The sequence below is a fragment of the Bacillus rossius genome, chromosome 2, assembly GCF_032445375.1.
Source record: "Bacillus rossius redtenbacheri isolate Brsri chromosome 2, Brsri_v3, whole genome shotgun sequence".
NCBI classification, from domain to species: domain Eukaryota; kingdom Metazoa; phylum Arthropoda; class Insecta; order Phasmatodea; family Bacillidae; genus Bacillus; species Bacillus rossius.
This window is the reverse complement of record NC_086331.1, coordinates 111,719,009-111,739,814: the sequence shown is the minus strand read 5'-3', so window position 1 is coordinate 111,739,814 and position 20,806 is coordinate 111,719,009. Positions and strand designations below refer to the sequence as shown.

General features: G+C 40.3%; 1 protein-coding gene across 1 annotated transcript in view; it reads right to left on the bottom strand.

Moving 5' to 3' along the window:
• LOC134529622 (lysosome membrane protein 2) overlaps nucleotides 1-18,861 on the bottom strand; it is a 169,793-nt gene extending 150,932 nt beyond the window's left edge. The window contains exon 1 of the mRNA XM_063363918.1: nucleotides 18,559-18,861. Within this exon, the coding sequence (XP_063219988.1) occupies nucleotides 18,559-18,622 (64 nt within the window). The 5' untranslated portion in view covers nucleotides 18,623-18,861. The remainder of the gene's footprint in view (nucleotides 1-18,558) is intronic.
• Between the last annotated feature and the right edge of the window lie 1,945 nt (nucleotides 18,862-20,806).

Sequence of the window (20,806 nt, the reverse complement as noted above, 5' to 3'; positions counted from 1 at the left end):
TGAATAAGATTGTTTTTTTTTTCTGCAGGCAGATTCTGGTGAGCTCTTGTTTTAATCAAGTAAACCCAGTATAGTTACCTTTGAATTCACTTCACGAAGACAACCTTGTATTTACGATGATATCCGTACAGATACGAATCTCCCTGTATACTTTGTAAAATGTAGCTTTAATAAATTTAAGGGTGGAAAGTTTCAAAAGTGTGCTTGTGTACCTTTATGGCAGGAAACAATGAACATTGAAGTGCTGAATGAGCTGAGTTGGAGTGACGCTAGGTTACATACAGCAGCTAAAATCGCAGACTCAAATCAATGGCATAAAGGTGTTACCATTTCCTAAGCATTCAAAAGGCATGACCTGCGCCGATTCCGAAATGCTCTGAAAGTGAGCTGAAATAAAATGAAACCTATTTCAGGGAAACTGAATGATAACAGAGTAATAATGTAATCCTTCATTTTCAGTATTCTGCGCAACGTCCCAGTATTGACTTATGCCTACTATTTATGTCCAAATAAATGTAAAAAAATTGAATTAATATTTCTACATTTAGTATTCCAATAAAAAAAATATTTTATTTCTAAAATTTTAAAGTATTCAGAAGAAATTTGGAACAATGTCTACATATTTAACTGTTCTATGCACTATTAAGTCCGTCCACTTGGTCCAGTGGCTAGGCGTCTGGCTGGTAGGCCAAGGGGCCCAGGTTTGATTCCCGGCCGGGGTTGGGATTTTTCAAACCTTCTCCCTGAGTTCAGGACTGGGTGTTGGTGATGTTTATTTCACACTTCATCCTGAGGAAGGCAGTGGGAAACCATCACGGAATCATCCTGCCTCGGCAAGCATAGGGACGTCACTGCTGTCATAACCGTGGCGTTGACTGTGCTCACGACACACAATAATAGGTAAGACGACTCATAAAAATTAGTAGGGGCATGCATATTTCGCGAAAAGATTTCGGGACTTCATGAAAGTTAAAACACTGTAGTATCGTCTGTGTTTCTGTGATTGGGAGAGTTTCTCCCAGGTACATATCGATTGTAACAACACCAATCACAGTGAGTCAGTGCGTAAGCAAACACGTCCTGAGTGGCAAGGTCATAAAAGTCAACGACTTCTCTCGCAGACGGCCGCCAATCACAAGGAAGAAACCACAGGTGCGGGTATACCTTGTTGCAGTCTAATAAGTGTTCAGATCTTTTCGCGAAAAATGCCTGCCCCTAATCATTAGACATAATTTAACATTTCATTTTCGCACTGCAAGTCGTTGATGCTTCTATTCTGAGATTTTATACCTTGCGGTCCCCGCCTACCCGGTAACACACACGATGTGCATAGCTACAGGAAAACAACGCGATTTTAAAAATACTCAAGATATCAGAGTAGGGTGTCTTTAAATACAACCGGTACAGATTCTTGGATTAAATAATTAATTAATTAATTAAGGGACTTGCATTACAACTTTATCTTCATTTCTCCGCCGTGTAATGTTACGGCCACCGCTCAATTTGTCCTATGCACGACGAGAAGACTGCGCGCCAGTCCAGAGCCTTGCGCCTAGGGGCTATACCGCGCTAGAAGCACCAGCGAGCGTAGCGCTTATCATCCCGGCTCACTAACACACATACGCCCCTGACTAGGCGGGCCCCTTAACAATGTGGCAATTGCGTCCGTCGTGAGACATGATTCTGAGAGTCCCAGGACAAGAGAAAGTTTTTCACGTTTGGGTGCCAGAAATTCGTTATTGTGCAGCTGCTGCGGGAGAACTATACTCACTCGACGACCGGTTCGAAAAATTTTAAAATTTATATAAATTGTAAATGACAACGCTAGTGGGTGAATAGAATTCAGAGAGGAGTTTTTTTTTCAGTTGTCTTAACCTCATCGTCGATTCACTGGACGTCGGACCTTGTGGCGAAGGACGACCGGCTTCGAGCGAGCCAGAGATCGTGAATTTGATACCCCGCGAAGCTGGCGGCTCCCCAGAAATTTTTTAGAGGCTTTGTAGACAGCGTTTGGTGTTGTCACAATGCCTTCACGCTGCAGGAAGCAACGGCAAACCATCGCAGAATCCTCCTGCGCCACGTCTTTCATTACAGTGACCTTCACTTGTAATCACCGAAAAAAACTGTAAGGAAATTATACAAATACACATATGCAGATTCGTTCGCACTATTTCAGGGCATTGTATTGCTGATATTTTACCATTGTAAGTAAAGTATGTGATTATTTCCAAACGAAACGATTTCACTAAAGAAATAGACACAAAAGGTGTGCATAAAAAATTTGATTTATAACAAAACAGTTTCAGAATATTTTCTGAAGTGGTAACGCGTAATCATGTTCAATTTTTAGTTTATATGAAGTATCCGTTTTATAACACCCGCTTTAAAGTTTAAGTGTATATTTGAGGATATATTTTACTCTGATGAAATTACACGTACGTCTTTTTTTATTTCATGAGCTACAGTTTAATCACGACAAAATAAGTTGAATGTATCTGTACGACTTATGGTCTAAATAGCTTCTTGCGGCCTGCATACGAATTTAAAGTTGGGGCTGAGCAATATTTTTTTATTATAAATAGTTAAAAGGAAAAACATGGAACACTGAGCGTTTGGATTTTGTTTAGCTGAATAAGTTCTACAACCACATCGAATTCAGTGGCTGTAGCAAATTTATTTATTTGAAACAATTGGGAAGAACAGCTCTTTTTTTCCACATAATATGTTTGTGATGTGTTACTACCCCCAATTATTTAAATTAAATAATTTTTCTACAACCACAAAATTCACTGTGTTTGTAGAACTTTGTTCAATGAAAGATAATAAAGACGCTCAAGGTTTCATCTTAAATACTTTTTCTATTAGTTACAATAAAAGTATTGTTCATCCCTAACTTCAAAGACGTATACCAAGACGTGGGATACACTGTGTACCTAGTGACCGGAAAAATTCGCTGATTCATTTCGAGATAGGCTAAAATCCAAGCTCGTTCAGGACACGACTACAACCCAGAAGCCCAGCTACTTCAGACAATGGCCGTGAAAGCCTACGAACATTATTATTGAGCAAACCATTGTTGTTATTAGAGTGGAAGTAGACCTTCAATTAAAATTTATTAAGATATTCTGTTTAAAAGTACATTTTTGGAGAAAACATTTGGTTTTTGACGTGAAAACGTCTTATAAATCGATGAACGCAGGCTGCACGCACGAAAAAGCATGACTCACATTGTCACGTTCCGCGTGAGCCGAGCGTGCAAGAACCGGCCAACAACCGTGCGAGAAAATCTTCTATAATATCAAACAGGTTAAGGAAGGCTTTTTAAAAGCAGCAATTTAATCTTATGACGTTATCACGTAGCATTATCGTCCGTAAACCGACTTTAGAGACAACCCCCCCTTTTTTTATACAAACCACTTGACTGAAACCATGGTTCAGACCGTGGTTTGAACCACTGTGGTTTACGTCAGCCGACCCAGCCCTAAGCAGTGGGAACATGCGAGTCAGAGGCGCCTGGCGCGGGGACTGCAATGCACGGGAAAGCGATCGGCTCTCCACACCGGTGAGGCAGGCCTGTCGGCACTCGAGCTCCTCCGGAACTCCGCGCGTCAACTCAAAAAATGTTCACATTCGCAGTGGAAAGTTAAAAAAAAAATTGCCCGCGTCAAGGAGTAAGGGGAAGAAACTGTCACGCATATTCCACAAGCTTGCGTGTAGAACTATCAAAAAGGTTCTACTGAAATTTACGAAGAAAAAAAAGACTGGTTACAAATCCTCCAATAACATTTACGGGCTACTGAGTTTACTTTAATGGCGGATGAACTCACAAGAATAAGGATGGTATGTCAACCAGAACTCTTCAAACATTTTTAAGTATGTAGTGAAAAAATAACTCTTCTGCAGCCAACATGCCTGTTTACCCTGTTTTCACCCTGATTACAAAGAATCCGGATGGCACCTACGACGATCCAGTTATCTGTAACTACAAAGAACAGTTCGCTTACTTGATGTGAATGCTTGGTTGAAAAGTCAGTGAATCAACTATTATTTCTAACACGCGATTCAAGACAAAATTCTCGAATATGAATACAAGCACGCTGTCAAAAATTGCGAAAATACAAAGAGTGACACCGGTTTTTTTTTGGGACTTTCAACTACGATTTCGTCTTGGAGTTTATAACGTCACGTACAAAACGAAACGAGAAAATGGCACCTACGTTCAATGACATGGCCAAGCAAGTAGTGTTGTGAGCTGCCAAACATGTATAATAATTAATTTTTTTTTTAATGCTAGTAACACGGGAAACAATAGGCCTATGATTCAGAGCAGCTATGGCTCCATGGTAAGTAAACAGTCTGTTAGTACAGGCGGACAACAGAGTGATTTCAGTGCAAATAAGATGATTCGGTAGTTTACTTGGACGGGGCCAATTGAGGACCCCAGCAACGCAGTATGAAAACAAAACGTTCTGGAAACTTTTGTGTAACCACGGAAGGTTCTGTGTCAGACTCTGTAAATGAAAGTTTCCAGAAGGAACAACTGGCCTGAGATGTAGCAGAAACAGATATATAGTGACTTACAAGCTTCAAGGGGACTTTTTGGTTCAGGGACGTCAGTTAGTATGTAGAGTCCACGAGAGACGCAGGGGACCACCCTGTACCAGTGATCTGTACTACGAGTTGTAAGACTGACTAAGACAAGGATTGTAATCATGCTGTAGAATAACTTGTAATTGAATGTAGCCAGTTGTATGCCTCATTCGTATTAAGTGAAATAAACAGCAAGAATATTTCTGTGAGCAGTAGTTAGGTAATTGCCTTTCACTCTCCTACCTACCCACTCAGCAGAAGATGTATACATTCCGCTCGGGGATACAACAGTAGTTTGTGCGCGCCCACCTATTTATAGAGGCAACTTTTGTGTATACTGGCTTGTATCAGGAACAGAGGCTTTACATCCTTTGGATTGTGTTGTGTGTGATTGGGTAAACACTTATGCACCTAGTGTACAGCTAGCTCAAGATCGTTCAAGACGCGTCAACTGATTTATTGTCCAATCAATTAAGTAGAGTATATGCATATGTGCTTGAAGTTTACATTGCTATAAAATAAATCCGCGAAAATCTGATGAATTTAACTATTTAGAGTATTCGAGCATTCGATACATGGAAGTAAATGTAAATCAAATCGTGTTTTGTAACGGCATTTTAAACAACTAAACAGTTTTGTGTAAACGACTTGGCATTTTTGTCATTTAAACCCGATTAAATACACTTTGGCGAAAAAAAAATTAATTTTTACTAAACAATTTGTTGGTGTCACCAAAACATTTTTCTGTCACTAACAAGCAGAGACCTGCCATATTCTTGTTATTCTCCGTCACCAGGTTAGATTTCACAATTACGCCGGGCGGAGTTGTATGTTGGTCTGCCGCCGCCACATTGTAAATCTAACCTAGTTTTTTGGTAAGATTATTTTTTTGGTTTCTAATCTGACACAACTACATAACTAAAAACAGTAAAAATTCGCGGATTCATTTTACGATAGGCTAATAATCAAAAACATATACAATTGAGCTGCTTTCGCCATTGTCTCGTAGTTTATCTGGAGGGTTCTGGCCAATGAGAAACCTTAAAACAAAGAAGTATATAATTTACAGATAATAAAGTTGAAACTGATCACAAGTCAGCAACCAACGAACTGGCGTTCTTTGGCCGACTATACAGAGGACTGTGTAGTCTACCCTGAAGGTCAATGAACTAGCAAATTTCCTCAGTCCCTACGCATAACTCGAGAGCCACTGATATGCGGTATGAAAATGTGTAACAGCTTGTAGTCTAGTATTATGGTTAATGCTACTGCGAATTTATAGGTCCCTACTAATAAAGTAGATCCACGAATATTTCGCGAATACATTTCACTCCTGACTAAGTCAATATTGTTCTACATATAATCAATAAATTTAAAAATGCTAATTTGGTCCGTAAAAAGTTCACATTCTTCGGTGGGTTGCAAGTGATTTGATAACCACTTCTTCCGCTTGTCTATGACTGTCTAGAGTGGTCGAGGGCGTGTCAAGAGCACGGTAGTCCAATCATTGACGTGAAGATGTAGATGTGCACAAGTCTACTTTGCGAACTTATGAATCCGTGAAAAAATCTTGACTCTACTAATTAGTACGGGCCAGAGACCGGAAAAAATCGAGAATTCATTTCGCAATATGTTAGAATTAAAATAATTGTATTTTTACGCTGTTACTGCTAATTGGTAGAGACCCGTGAATTTCGCGGATTCATTGACCTCCAGGATAGACTCCAATATCCTCTACACACTCGGGCAAATGCCAAATGTTCATTGGCTGTTGACTTGTGAGTCGTCTCAACTGGGTGGCCTGTGATTCGACATTTCTATGAGAGAGGGTCTCTAATTGGCCCTCAGTCCTCAAGATTAACAGAGAACCAATGACAGAAGCAGCACTAAGGTATAATTATTTGAATTTTAGCATAACACGAAATGAATCCGCGAAATTCACGGGTCTCTTCTAATTGGTAGAGTCACGGAAATTTCGCGCATTCATTTGGTCGCAAGTTAGAATGCAAACCTTCACACTCTCGCACTGTGTTCATGATTGGCCCGCAGTTACTTGGACACGCCCCTCTATGACCGTGAGCCAACGATGTCCAGCTAGGAGAGAAGTAAGCGAATCGGGTAGTGCCAATTAACGAGGATAAACATGCTCTCGCTAGGAAATCAACCAATGGGAAAGCAAACATGGGTTGAACACACCTACTACCTTAAATTCTACTCTGAAGCCAAACGAATCTGCGAAATTTCCGGGTCTCTACTAATTGGCACGCAGTTAATATGGCTGACCATCGGCCAATAAGAAGTCACTAGTCAAAGAAGTAATGACCACGACAATCCAGTTCAGAAATCTCATAGATCAGGATCCAATAAACAAGTGGCATTCGCCTCAGTGTGCAGAGGATTGTGGAGTCTATCCTGGCGGTCGTTTAACCCGCGAATTTTACCGGTCTCTATTTATATCGATGATGAAAACGTCAAAACGCACAATAACTTAACACCTCAGAAATTTACATTACTCTCTGGTGCCAAAATAGGCTCAACAAACTTAGTATGATAAAAAATGGTTTCGCTTGCTGATTGGCTGTTGCCACATTTTACCTTCAGAGTTAAACATGATTCACGCATATTGGCTTCTGTTTTTCAAGGTGTGGCATAAAACTGATATTCCAATGGCAAAGCGTATTCTAATGTACATATATGTAGGGACACCTGTATTTCGCGAATACATTTCGTGTCAAGGTATGTCACAAAACACTGTAGTTTTTTCTTAGAGTAATGGCGAATCGTGTGCGTGCAGCAGTACGGTATCCACATTCCCATTGGCCCCGTCAAGTGCGGGAAAACACCTCCCGCCGACCACAGCCAATAACTACAAGAAAAAAACTACGGTGTTTTGCGATGTACCTAGACACGAAATGTATTCGCGAAATACAGGTGTCCTTACATATATGTTATCAGACTAACTTACCCCTGGAGACCGGAAAAAAAATCGCTGATTCATTTCGTGGTTGGCTGGAATTAAAACAGTTTTAGCTTCGATCTGCTTCTGTTAGTGGCCTACAGTCAATGTGGTGGTCCCTGAGCCAATCCAGGATAGAAATCTCTCAGTCGAGCAACCAATGGTCAGGGGAATTTCGCCCAAGTGTGCATTGGACTGTGGAGTCTATCTCAAAGGTCGTTGAAACCGTGAACTCCGCCAGTCCCTACCTGACCGGCTATCCCCCGACCATAACACGAGTTCTGCAGGTATCTGACAACTGCACTAACGTGACGACGAACCTAGTCTACGTACTAGCCTACTAGACTTGGTCGGACCGCTCCGTAAGCAGGTTCAGAGGATGTAACCGAGACCACAAAGCAAGGACGATAAAGAGTCACAACTCAATGCTATAACTAACGCTCTTGTTTTCTTTGGAAACCAGCGAACTTTGCGGTATTTGTAATCAACCTAACAACCTAAAAGTCATTAACTTTTCGAAAGAAAATGTTGGCTACCTTGATTTTTAGTTGGTCGTTCGTTACTGTTTTCCAGTACGGAACAACCGAAACTATGTTAAAGTGATTTATCTTTAGTATCAAAACTTAAAAACCGCAAGGTTGCAAAGAAAAGGTGTTGAAAATCATAATTTCTGTTTCGATTAACAAAAAATAAAATACAAACGTGCACACGTCTGCACATGGCAGCCATTCTTATTTCATTGCTACCAAGATAACTCAGTATTATCAAATAATTGTTTTCAAAGTATAACAGTTTGAAGTTATACTCAATACGCCACTCCGTCAATACATCATTCCGTAAATTTCGAACTAATAATGTCTGTAAATGTACTTTTTTTAAGTCATTGTTAGAGACCTGCAAATTCGCGGTTTCGATGGCCTTCAGGATAGACTGCACATACCCCTGTACACTCGGGCAAATAACGCAAGTTCATTGGCTGCCGACTTGTAAGTCGTCCCAGCTTGTTTGTCTGTGATTCGATCCTTCTTTGGTTGAGGGTTTATAACTGGTTGAGATTCGTCCAGATGAACAGTAAGCCAATAGCAAAATTATTAAAGACCCATGAATTTCGCGGAATCATTTCGTGTTATGCTAAAATTCAAATAAGTATACCTTAGTGCTGTTTCTGTCATTGGTTCTCTGTTAATCTGGAGGACGGAGGGCCAATTAGAGACCCTCACTCATAGAAATGTCGAATCACAGGCCACCCAGTCGAGACGACTCACAAGTCAACAGCCAATGAACAGTTGGCATTTGCCCGAGTGTGTAGAGGATATTGGAGTCCATCCTGGAGGTCATTGAATCCGCGAAATTCACGGGTCTCTAAAAATTATCTAAAAGGTATATGTGTTTGAATTCTAGCCTATCACCGAATGAATCCGCGAATTTTGCAGGTCTCTAGTCATTTGTTTTAAAAATTTCTATTTTTTTTTTTAATATTCCAAACTAAATTTTTTGATGTTGGCATTTCTGAACCGCGCAGTTTTCTTAGTGGCCATATTCCGCTTGCTCCTGGCCGGACCTCGCGCTCCGGACGCACATCAGGTCGGCTGCTGGCGGTCGTGGGGTCGTTGCCCCCTGCGACACCGCGAGTCGGGTCTCGGTTCGCTTCCAGGCAGATTACACCCTTCCTTTTCACAACAACGTGGAGTCCACGCGCGCCACGAGTAAAACTCCTTGCCTATCAGTAAAGACAGGAAAAATTCGCGGGTTCATTTCGCGATAGGCTAGAATCCAAGTGCGTGTAATTTATTGCCGCTTCACAGAGTTTGCCTGAAGGACTGTCAGCCAATGAATGACCCTCAACGTAAGAAGTATCGAATCATAAGCATCCCAGTTAGCAGGTGTCACGAGTCAGTAGCCAATGAGCTGGTTTAATATTCCCGCGTACATAGAGGATCGTGGAGTCCATCCTAGAGGTCATTCAAACCGCGAATTTTTCCAGTCCCTACTTATCAGTAGAGACCGGAAAAATTCGCGAATTCATTTCGCGATAGGCTAAAATACAAATCGGTATAAATCAGTGCTGCCTCTGCTATTGGTTCACAACTCACTTGGATGACTCTGGGCCAATGAGAAACACCCAACCAAGGCTTTATCGAATCACAGGCTGCTACGCTGGAACGTCTCACAAGAGTTCATCCTGGAGGTCATTGAACCCGCGAATTTTTCCGGTCCCTAGTTATATACCATTGAAACTGGAGAATTATTTTATGGTCACCCAGTGTACAAAAGTATTCAGCGTTAAAAAATATAAATATTTGCGAAAGTTAGAGCCACATCAATTCGTTGATTCATTTCACTCCAGACAATACTTAACTTGCCTACAAATAATCAAAGAAAGATCATTGTTCAATAACAAGGTTACATTATTAACCACTTAATAGCCTTGTTTATAACTGGCTCACTGTCCTCAAGGGCATGCCAGAGCACTGTTTTCCAATCATCCACGTGAAGCAGACGTGCAAGTTATTCAAGTCTACTTCGCAACCCGATGAATCCGCGAAATAGTCGTGGCTCTTGTGATAATACACAAAACGCGAAGTGGAAATCTTTCTGGTTGTGTATTTTTGGTACAGCTCGATTTTTACTCGCACCAGTGTCTCTAGAAACTCTCCCCACGTTTAGGGAATGGCTACCTACTTGTCAGCGCCGTCAGCTGATACGGGGATCCTCAAATACGGCATCGGTAGATAAACTTTAGTCGTGGTTGATAAGAGAATTATTTTTTAAAAAACTAAAAAAAAAAAGCCAATCATGAACCACAGACGACGCTAAAGTTTTTTCACTGTCAGCTACTTTCCAAATATTTTCATGCATGGCCCTACTAATCAAATGGAATTCGCAAATACAGGCCACAGGATTTGTGAAATCCCACAGATTTGCGCTCTCGGTCACAAGTGTCACTCCGCACATTGTCACATGAAGAACGTCACGAATGCCATCACTTTTATTTTAAATTATAAAAGCTACGATACAAAACTTCTTTCCTCGACTTATATACTGGCTACTACAATGGTGTATACCAAGCAAAAATGTATAGGTAAATAAAGTTTTAGATGAAAAAAAAAACTATTCGAGATGTTTGAAACGTTTCGGAAAGCTTTTTAGGAAAAGTTTAACCTCTGGAGGGCTGATTGTATTCTCATTTCTTCCTTAACGCGCATTTTTAATAGAATGAACATTTCTGAAATGTCTTTCACCATGAGTTCAACACATTTTTATTGTAAAAATACAGAAAAATCAATATGTTATACGAACATTTGACTTCTTCCATTTATATTTCCCAAGAGGGTCATCGAAAAGTCCCACAGAGACGTGTCGCCGACAGAATCGTAGAGGCGACGACGACACGTCAGATGGGCGCTAATGTCGTCCTTAGCGGTCTTCCGCTTTCAACTTTGAAACTATAATTAAAAGCATTTCACGTGCTTAGGAAAGTAATATTTTCAAAGGAATTGTTTTAAAACATGTTAAGATAAGCTTAACCTCCAAATGTAAGTTTTGCGATACTCGGTCAAAGCTACGGGCTTTCCAAATCTTATCACAGCTTATAGCACCCTGGAAACAAACCAGTTTTCGTCTACAGAAAACGAGTACAAATATACCAAATGTCTGTTGAATCCTTAGCATGGTAGACCCTTGGAAGTCTACAGTAGCTCATAAACATATTAACATAGACAATTAGGGAAAGAAAAAGTATAAATAAATGTAATGATTTCTAACGCATAGTTCAACAAAGACCACACCGACAACTTTTCACACACAGGTAATATCTGCCGGCAAGTCTGCTGCCCTCGGTCTACTTTCGAACGCGAAGAAAAAGTTGTTAAACATAAACGATTTCGCTTGCTCTTAATCATGATAATCAAGGATACATCGATTTTTCCTTAGTTAAGTCTCCTTGAGTTAAGAAAACTCCATTACAGTTTCATAAAACCTGTATATCGTCAACCAAGGCCTTCATTTATATTCTCTCTCAAGAGAAAAGTTTAAATAAGACAATTTTTACGTTAAAGGATTACTTATAGATATACAAGGTTACTGTGAAAAATTATTACGCTATTATGTGTCTGTTTTATATGCAGTTTATAGATGGCGTATTTAGCATGTGCCACGTCTCTAGACGCAGGAGCATAGGATTAATTACAATGGGCGCACCAGATGTTTCTTGCTGCTAAGGAAAGGACTCAATTTGCAAGCAATGTTTTTATTGCCAACGCGGTTCTACTAGTCATTGAACTCCAGCCATATAATTTAAGTAGTATTATTTTACTATTACAGAACTACTACTACAAAAACCAAGGTGTATCGGTAAGGGCAGGTGTTTTTCGCGAATAAATCTGACCGCTTGTTAGACTGCAAAAAGTTATGTCCGCGTTAGCGATTGTTTCCTTGCGACTGGCTGCCGTCTGCGAGAGAAGCCATCGCCCTGTTTGGCTGGGTCAGAATGTGTTGACTTCCGCAATGCACGATTGTGATTGGTGGGCCGACAGTAAACATGCAACGGGAAGAAACTCAACCAGTCACAGAACACAGACGATGCTACAGTGTTTTAACACAAAGCTGGTCTATAAATCTTTTCGCGAAAACTACATGGCCCTATGTATCGGTAATCCCCACGCCATTTAATGGCGTAGCAAGGTCGGGTGAAATTTACTGTCACCTCCCCCAACCCCCCCTCCCCCCCAACTCAAACAAAACTCTTTTCACCGAAATAAAGTTCTTAAAATAAGTTCAAATAAGACTCGTAAGGTTCCAAGTATTATTTTCTGGTTTATTTTCTTTAACACTTCACACTTAAAACTTGTTCTCTGCGAATTGAAAAATCACATCATCAAATTCAATTCCTTTCGTTATGTAATCTGTTTTCAATTTACAAAATGGTTAAGTCAAAGAGCCGAGCTTGTCTCATAGTGGACCTGAGATAACTATTACATTATTTTAGATTTAAATAACTTCTCTCGCGCGATGCTGCTGAAACACATAATGTTAACAAGAATCTTAAGGCTAAAGTCAGATTTGGTACAGAATCAGAAGAATTGCATTCGTCCAAGTATTATCTTGGAGTGACTGAGGGAAACCATGGCATCAATATTCCCAGGCCGGATCCAACCACATATTCCAATACCTCACTTCTGCTATTAGATGTAAACCGATGATTGGGTGAAATATTTGCCATGTTGAAACTCGGGCATAAAAAATGCAATGAGCAATGTTATTCCATTGACTTCAACCACGTGTCAATTATTGTGCTGTGCTTTTGGAAGTTCTATTGCAAAAAAATATCTATATAAAATTCTGCTCAATGTTAAAACCACTTACATGTTACTGCGCAGCGTGCGACCGCACTCTACCAATACTCACTCATCGTCCGAGGATAAAATTTCAATAGCAATAAGTAAGTTTTATTCAAATTAAAATGTAAGTGTGACGGCCCACGCTTGCTCAATACAAACAAATAATTGTATGTAACTGGCGAAACAAAATTTTACGTGCAACAAAATTGATTTTTTACACGTTACAAAATATACAGTTGTGTTGACGAAACCAATTTTTTGGGGGGGGGCCAAAAAAATATTTTCTAGCACAAAATATTTCTTCGATGAACTGTACACATTTATTTTGCCGTATACAAACAAATATATTGTACAGGCAAACGATCCTTTCTCTCGGTGGAAGACAACCGGGAACGCGGGATCGAGTTTGTATCATTGGTGTTCCGTTTTCTGTGTTTTTAAAGTACGTATTATTATTATTATTATTATTATTTACGTTCCATCGATAATGAAGTCACACAAAACACTACACAAGTCGAGGAAGTTACGGAAGAATTGTCGTTGGGCTAACTCAGTCATGTAAAATGAAAATCAAGAGAAAGCACTGGGATTCGAACCACGGTCCTCATGCGCGCGAGCTCGCCTACTCGCTCGATGTATTTAACTACGAGATACGAAGGAAGGGAGTGGGAGTGGAGGGCTGAGTTATCGTATATTCATATACATACGCAGACACAGGAGAAATTCGCGATTCATTTCGCGATAGGCTGGAATTAAAACACGTTTACCTTCAGTCAGCTTCTTTGATTGGCCCCCAGTTTAGTTGGAGGACTTTGAGCCAATTAAGAACCTTCAAAAAAGGAAGTATCGAATCACTGGCATCCTTGTTGACAGGTCTCACAAGTCAGTAGCCAATCAATGAGCAGGTAGTATTTTTTCCGAGTTTGCAGAGAATTGTGGAGTCTATCCTAGACGTCATCGAAATTGCGAATTTTTCCAGTCTCTATACACAGGGACTGGGAACATCTACGGTTTCAATAACTTCTAGGATAGACTCCACGAACCTCTATGTACTCGGGCAAATTACACCTGCTCATTGGCTACTGACTCATGCCACCTGTTAACTGGGATGCTGGTGAATCGTTACTTTTTTTTTGTTGAGGATTTTTCATTGGTTCAGAGTCCTTCAGGTAAACAGTGGTCCAATCACCGAAGCAGTTTGTACGTGAGCGATTTTGGAATTTTTCCGGTCTCTACATATACAGCGTTTATCGAGTGTGCATTCGCGAATGATGTGTGCAGTACACGAGGAAAACCAAAGCCACGAAAATGTTAGTTTAGTTTCGTACTACTTGCGCGAAAAGTTTCATATCGCCACGTTGCACACTTGCGAACCAATTACGTCGGTCCGACCGACTGACCGTCTGCACACAGGGACAAGACATTGGTCGGACGAAACAAAGTTGCATATTTTTCACAGACCCGCCCACGTGTTTCTTGAGGCGTTCTGTGTACAACTGCGTTTGCACCCAATCTTTCATTTTACATTCTAATTAAACTGAGTACATAACGTTTCCAAAGACGTGACCGGGTGAGTCAGAAAGCGACCGACATCACGAAAAAATTGTTGAAACAAATATACGACTTGCGGTCTAAAGGACTTCTCAAGGCTGATATAAACTTTTTTACAAAACGATTTTAAGTATTTAACAATAAACAATGAGTGGTGGTATTTTGTTTGGTTAAACAATCTTCTACAACCTCCGCAAAACTTTTCTGTGTCGTTAAATGATTTATTTGAAATAATTGGAGGCAACAACACTTCAGAAAAAAAAAAATAATAACGTTCCTCTGAACTATTTTTATGAATACATTTTACGACCACGTAAATTTTTTTGGGTGGTTGTAGAACTTAAACTGGTCATTGTCCAGACGCTCAGTGTTTTGTCTCAAATAAATTTATCTATTATTTTCAGTATAAATATGTTTTTCAGTTCCATCTTCAAAACCGTATAACAGCCTTGGCGAGCATTTAAAACCATAGGTTGTTATACGTTTGCAAATTATTTTTTTCGTGCTGTACCTGCAGCCGTAGTTTGTAGGTCGGAATCTGACTCATCCTGTGTATGCATTTATATAAATCCCATAAACTCAAGTCGTCTTAACCAAATTATTGCAATAACGTTATTCGAAAAATCTTTCCGGCCTAAATGCTTCGTGTAAGGCTCCAATCGGTGATAGTTTTAGCATTTGTCCATGTTGCGGCTTTAATAAAATCCACAGCAGTTGGTTCATATTGCAAATAGCCGCAAATTTGGCAGAATTAGAAAAAAATTAACACGTGGTATCCCTCACAAAATAAGGACCGGAGCAAAGGGTATCAATTTGTACAATTAACCACCCCCCCCCCCCCCGCGTTCCCGTTACATTGTTAATTGTCCACCCAAACTTACAAAGAACTCTGGTTACATATTATTCAGGGAGCTTCGTAAATGTACGGTATATTTAGGGGCAGGTATTATTTTTCGCGAATAAATCTGAGCGCCTATTAGACTGCAACAAGGTATACCCGCAACAGTGGTTTCTTCCTTGTGATTGACGGCCGTCTGCGAGAGAAGTTATTGTCTTATTTGGCCGGGCCAATCAGGACTTGTTTGCTTCCGCACTGACTGACGGTGATTGGTGTTGTAAAAATCTACATTGACCTGAAAGAAACTCACCCAATTAAGAAACACAGATGATGCTACAGTGTTTTAACTTTCAGCTAGTCTCGGAATCTTTTCGCGAAATTTGCATGCCCCTAGATATCTTCATTAAAATACGGGAGCTATATTTACTTACTAGGAACATGAATCCAAAAGAATAATCTTCGTATAATAGCAAAACATTCAAAAACTTGTTAAGACTCCAACAAAAAACACTCTTATTTCTTCTGCGTGTGTTCTTAACCCATAAATAGTTTTCGGAAGTCGAAATACGGAGTAGTTTTCATGAAGATTATTTGAGGTGAATTCTACGTTGAAAATTTCGTAAATCTACTGTAATTTCTAAGATTGTACTTTCTGGGACTGCTTCTTGCCCAGTCGACTGAGGAGAAGTGGAGTGACTGTTGACGGTTATCCTGTAAATTATACTACCTCTTGAGGTTGGTACAAGTGGGAGTAGAAGAGTATAACGACGTTTCACTCCGCATTGCAACAGGCATTTTCAGGGTTGAGAAATCCAGATTTCTCAACGCAGAAGATGCCTGCTGCAGTGCGGAGCGAAAGTCGGTACAATCTGCCACTTCGACGTGACTTACTTCGAAAACCGTGATATTTTATTAGACAATAGTGGTGAAAGCATGCAACCATTTATCCCCTAGTTTCGTGTTATCAGAATTCCGTCCCGTTACGTTGACGTTCCTTCCCCGAACTGTTAACTATCTCGTGATATTTTTAACATTTACAGAAAACAAATTTAATCTATCTTAAAGCTCGGTCTTACACGCAATGTCTTCTAGACAGTACCATGAACCATAGGAAGGGACATGAAAAATTCGCGGTTTCAATGACCTCCAAGATAGACTCCACGATCCTCTATGTACTCGGTCAAATCACACAGTCTGCTCATTGACTACTAACTCGTGCCACCTGTTAACTGGGATGCATGCGATTCGACACCTCTTTCGTTGAGGGTTTTTTTTTTAATTGGCTCCAAGTCCTTCAGGTAAAAGGTGGTCCAATCACCGAAGCAGCATGAAGGTGAACGAGTTTGCAGTCTAGTCTACCACGAAATGAATACCTGAATTTTTCCCGGTCTCTGCGTATAGTCAATTACCATCCCGACATTTACCTGGAGTGACGTGTACAAGCAATGGGAAACCAACTCCAGCGCTGCAAGGCCATCATTCGAACCCACGTCCTTCGACATGCACCGCCAGTGCCCACCTCACTCCGTGTGTAGGAATTACACTTAGCTCAAGTTTTCCACTTGACTTATCAGTAGGGCCATGCATATTTCGCGAAAAGATTCCGAGATTAGTTGTAAGTTAAAACACTATAGCATTGACTGTGTTTTGTGATTGTGTGAATTTTTTTCAGGCTCATGTCGATTGTTACAACACCAATCACAACAATTCAGTGGGGAAGCAAACGCGTCCTTAGTGGCTAGGTCATAACAGCAACTCTCACAGACGGCCGCCAATCACAAGGAAGAAACCTCTGGTGCGGGTATACCTTGTTGCAGTCTAATAGGCGTTAAGATTTATTCGCGAAAAATGCCTGCCCCTAACTCATCAGGCAATACAGCAGATTGGTTGGAATCCTCTGAGGGCGTGAACGCTAACGGGTCATCGTTTATGTTTCCGAGGGTCATGAGTTCGATCCATACTCCAGGCAAGACTTTAAATTATGAGCACAAGGCTGTTGTCAGTAAGGATATTTTACTTTGATTCTGGCAATCAGACAGCGCCTGCAGATGGGTTAAACTTATACACTTCAACTTCTGCAAAACTTTGGATGAAAAGTAGAAAGAAGTCTGGGAAAAACTTTTTCCATACTAGCAATAAAAATCAAACACGCCAGATGTACTTCAGTGAAGTTAGACGTTTTATCTGACCCTGTTTTTTTTTTTAAATATGGAGATGCAAAATAGGTTTCTGCATTAAATAAACGGGCAAATATTTTGGAATGTCAGACTCTTACATAATTTTTTTTAATTCGGAAAATAAGTTGTTACGTCGTTAATTAAAATTTTATTCTTGTTTCTTAGGATCCAAGAAAGTCATATGTTCTGAAAACATTTTTTAGTATATCCATGAAAATGTTGATTATTGCGCGACATATTACTAGATAACTGAATAGTTTAAACTTGACATGAGAAAGCGTGAAATAGTTAACAACAGTGTAAGTCTATTTACTGGTCAACAAAACGTTTATGACTTCAATGATACTAAAAAAAATTCATTAAGTATATACAGTACTTTAATGCAAGCAAATGTTTTAAATGTGTAAGATTATTTACACTGTAACTACACATACATTATCTCTAAGGTTGACTAAGGCTATGTGGGAAAAAACAAAACAAAATAAAGGCGTTGGATTGTGTTGGAGTCTAATTTGGTATGTACCGTGGTATCAAATGGCTGACGAGAGCTTGTAGTCTTAAAATACACACGATTCAGTATTAAGATAAAGTTAATAAACAAACAAGAATGATTACAAAAATGATAATCCATATAAAACGATGAATATTTAGTAACACATCTACAAGTAATTTTAATGCCTATAAGACACGAACCTTTACACTTCAATGACTGCGGGACTGGTTTATTTGCTCTATGAAAGTAACTTGTTTGAAAGTTTTTTTTAATATTATTTTCACTTTTCACGGCGCATGTTTACACGCACGGCTCATCAAAATGCGGCCAAATGAACAATATCGCATTGAACAAAGTTTTATGCGTACTTATTCCTGCTGAACGTTTTGAGCACAACGCTTGTAAAATGCAGACAGCCCACTGACGAAAGGTGACGTGAAGTTTTTAATAAAACCGTATGTTATGAATGCCGTCCTATCGCGCTGGGGTGTTAGCTAGATCCCTTGGCGAGCCACGTCATCTCACGTCGGGTAACTTGACTGATTTCTCCAGGCACTGGTCACTGAGCAGTACCGCAACCTGTTCGCGTCGAGGTAGAGGTAGAGTGTACTTACACCACTTCCTGAGGAATCCACTGGACAGCTTGGCACACAACTTGCCTCTGCCGCCACCCTGCATGTTGGAGACGTGACTTGGCTACGAGAAGGCGCGCGGGCGGAGAGCTGTGGCAGTTCTGACGGCTCGAGTGTTCAGTCAGTCGCGCATGCCGCGCGGGTCAGCAGCGGAGATCCATGGCGGGCGAGACGCGGTCAGGCACTGAAGGCGAGCCTCGCGGTCGAAGGAGAGGCGCGTGCTCGCGCGGGGAGGGGAAGCTGTGGAGGGGGGGCTGGTCCCTCGTCAAGGATACCAACATCGGCACGGAGGAGAGCGCCGCAGCGACCTTGCTGCCTGCCGTCCATGCACGCGCGCGTCAACCACTGCTGCCACTTTCACTCCCCCCCAACTCCGGGGCTTTCTTTCCTGCCGGCCGCTCGTGTGGCAGCCCTGCGCCGCCAGGGCGTGCTCAGGGGAAAGCAAATCGCGGCTTTCGAGCACAAGTCCACCCAAACTACCTCGCTCATTTTTCGTTTGCTAATGGGACTATTTTTCACCCCAAACAACACAACAAGTAAAAAAATTGGTTGTCTGTAAAGTCGTTTTGCGGACGATAGTTTAACGTGACAACGTCGTAACAAAACATTGATGAAATGATTGCATACTTTTATGAATAAAATTGAATAATTTTTATTGAATTATCACTATTTTGTATGGATACAAAGGAGTGAAATGAAATCTACAATTTAACTGATAAATTTACTTTTATTTGCACTCATTAATTCAAATATGTTTATTACTTTAACGGAAAAGTAGGAAACGAATGGGAGTGTTTCAAGTTTAATGTGCCTCGAAAAAGTCAAATCGATGGTTGTTCCAATCGAGTGGAAGAGAGATAGATGCGGCGCAAGCGTACAATGAGCGTAACGGGACACAGCGTAACGGGACAATGTGCGTAATGGGACACTTTTTCGTGCGTGCAGCCGGCGTTCATCGATATATTAGACGTTTTCACGTCAAAAAAATGTTAAATCATTCATTAAATTTAATAGAAAAAAAATTGATGAAGTTGTAGCTATGTTTTTCTGAATACATGTCCATCGAATGTAAACTCCGCTATACTTGAAAATCTCCTATAGTCAGTATTTAGGGAGATATATCACCGCCCATCCAACACCCTTGATGCCGAAGTAAAGAAAATCTGTGTGTGCGCTCTTATGCTTGTGAAGCCACGAAAGCTGTGGATCTTTACGAAATGTACGTAATCAATGAAACCATCTCAGCGCTAGGTAGAAAACATCTTGGAAAGTTATAATTTCTTCCTGTAACTCCACCAAATAAATGGATAGCCAGGTTGAGTCTAGAAAAATGAAATAATTTGTCAATGTCCACGCATTCCAACGGTTACATTTTCCGGGAAAAAATTGACTTTTAATAATAGTTAATTTTTAATTTTTTTTATTTTACATGGTTTTAAAACACCCTTTTTATGTCTTCAGGTATAATGGTGGTGGTGACTTACCAAGTACCAACTAATTTTAAACATATCATACCAGAAAAAAGAACTAAACACACGAATCCACAGTAGTTAGACACACTGTTAGGTAGCCCACCGAGGCTGGACAGCTTTGAACTTGCTTTTTAAAATGTTTCATCAAAAAGAGCATTCACACACTCGTATAACAGCTCTAACAAGTTTTCATTTTGGGACAGAATTACAATCTAAATTTCAGGTTACTTACCCTCGCTTTGTGTAATTTAATATATATAGTACAGCATTCGAGTACGTGATTACAATCGCCTAAGCTAAAGCTATGAATATATAAGGCAAGCAATAAAAAACAAAATATTCGCTAAAATTTAGTTGGACACGAACAGTCTTGATAAATATCTTAGGTCTTAGACATTTATTATTTAAGGCCTAGGCTATATGTACCTACATATTGTGCTGCTCTACATCACAAGAAGATAGTTTTTAGTAACTGCAGTAGCGGAAGGTATGAAAAGCACTCGTCATCTGTGTCATTTGCAGTGACTTTTTAGTTCCTATTACCTTCAATTTAGCACGGATATTTTAATATCTTCACTATGTAATATTTTAAGCTGCGATGTTGCAACACTGTGAAGCGCACGATGGACTTACGTACATTTTTTAGGGTTGTCTGCGCATGCGCACGGGAGCATGACGTCATCTGTTATAAACATTTTAACATTGGGGAAGGAGCACAGTTTGAAGTGTGCCCAGACTCGTCGCCTGTCTCTCGCGAG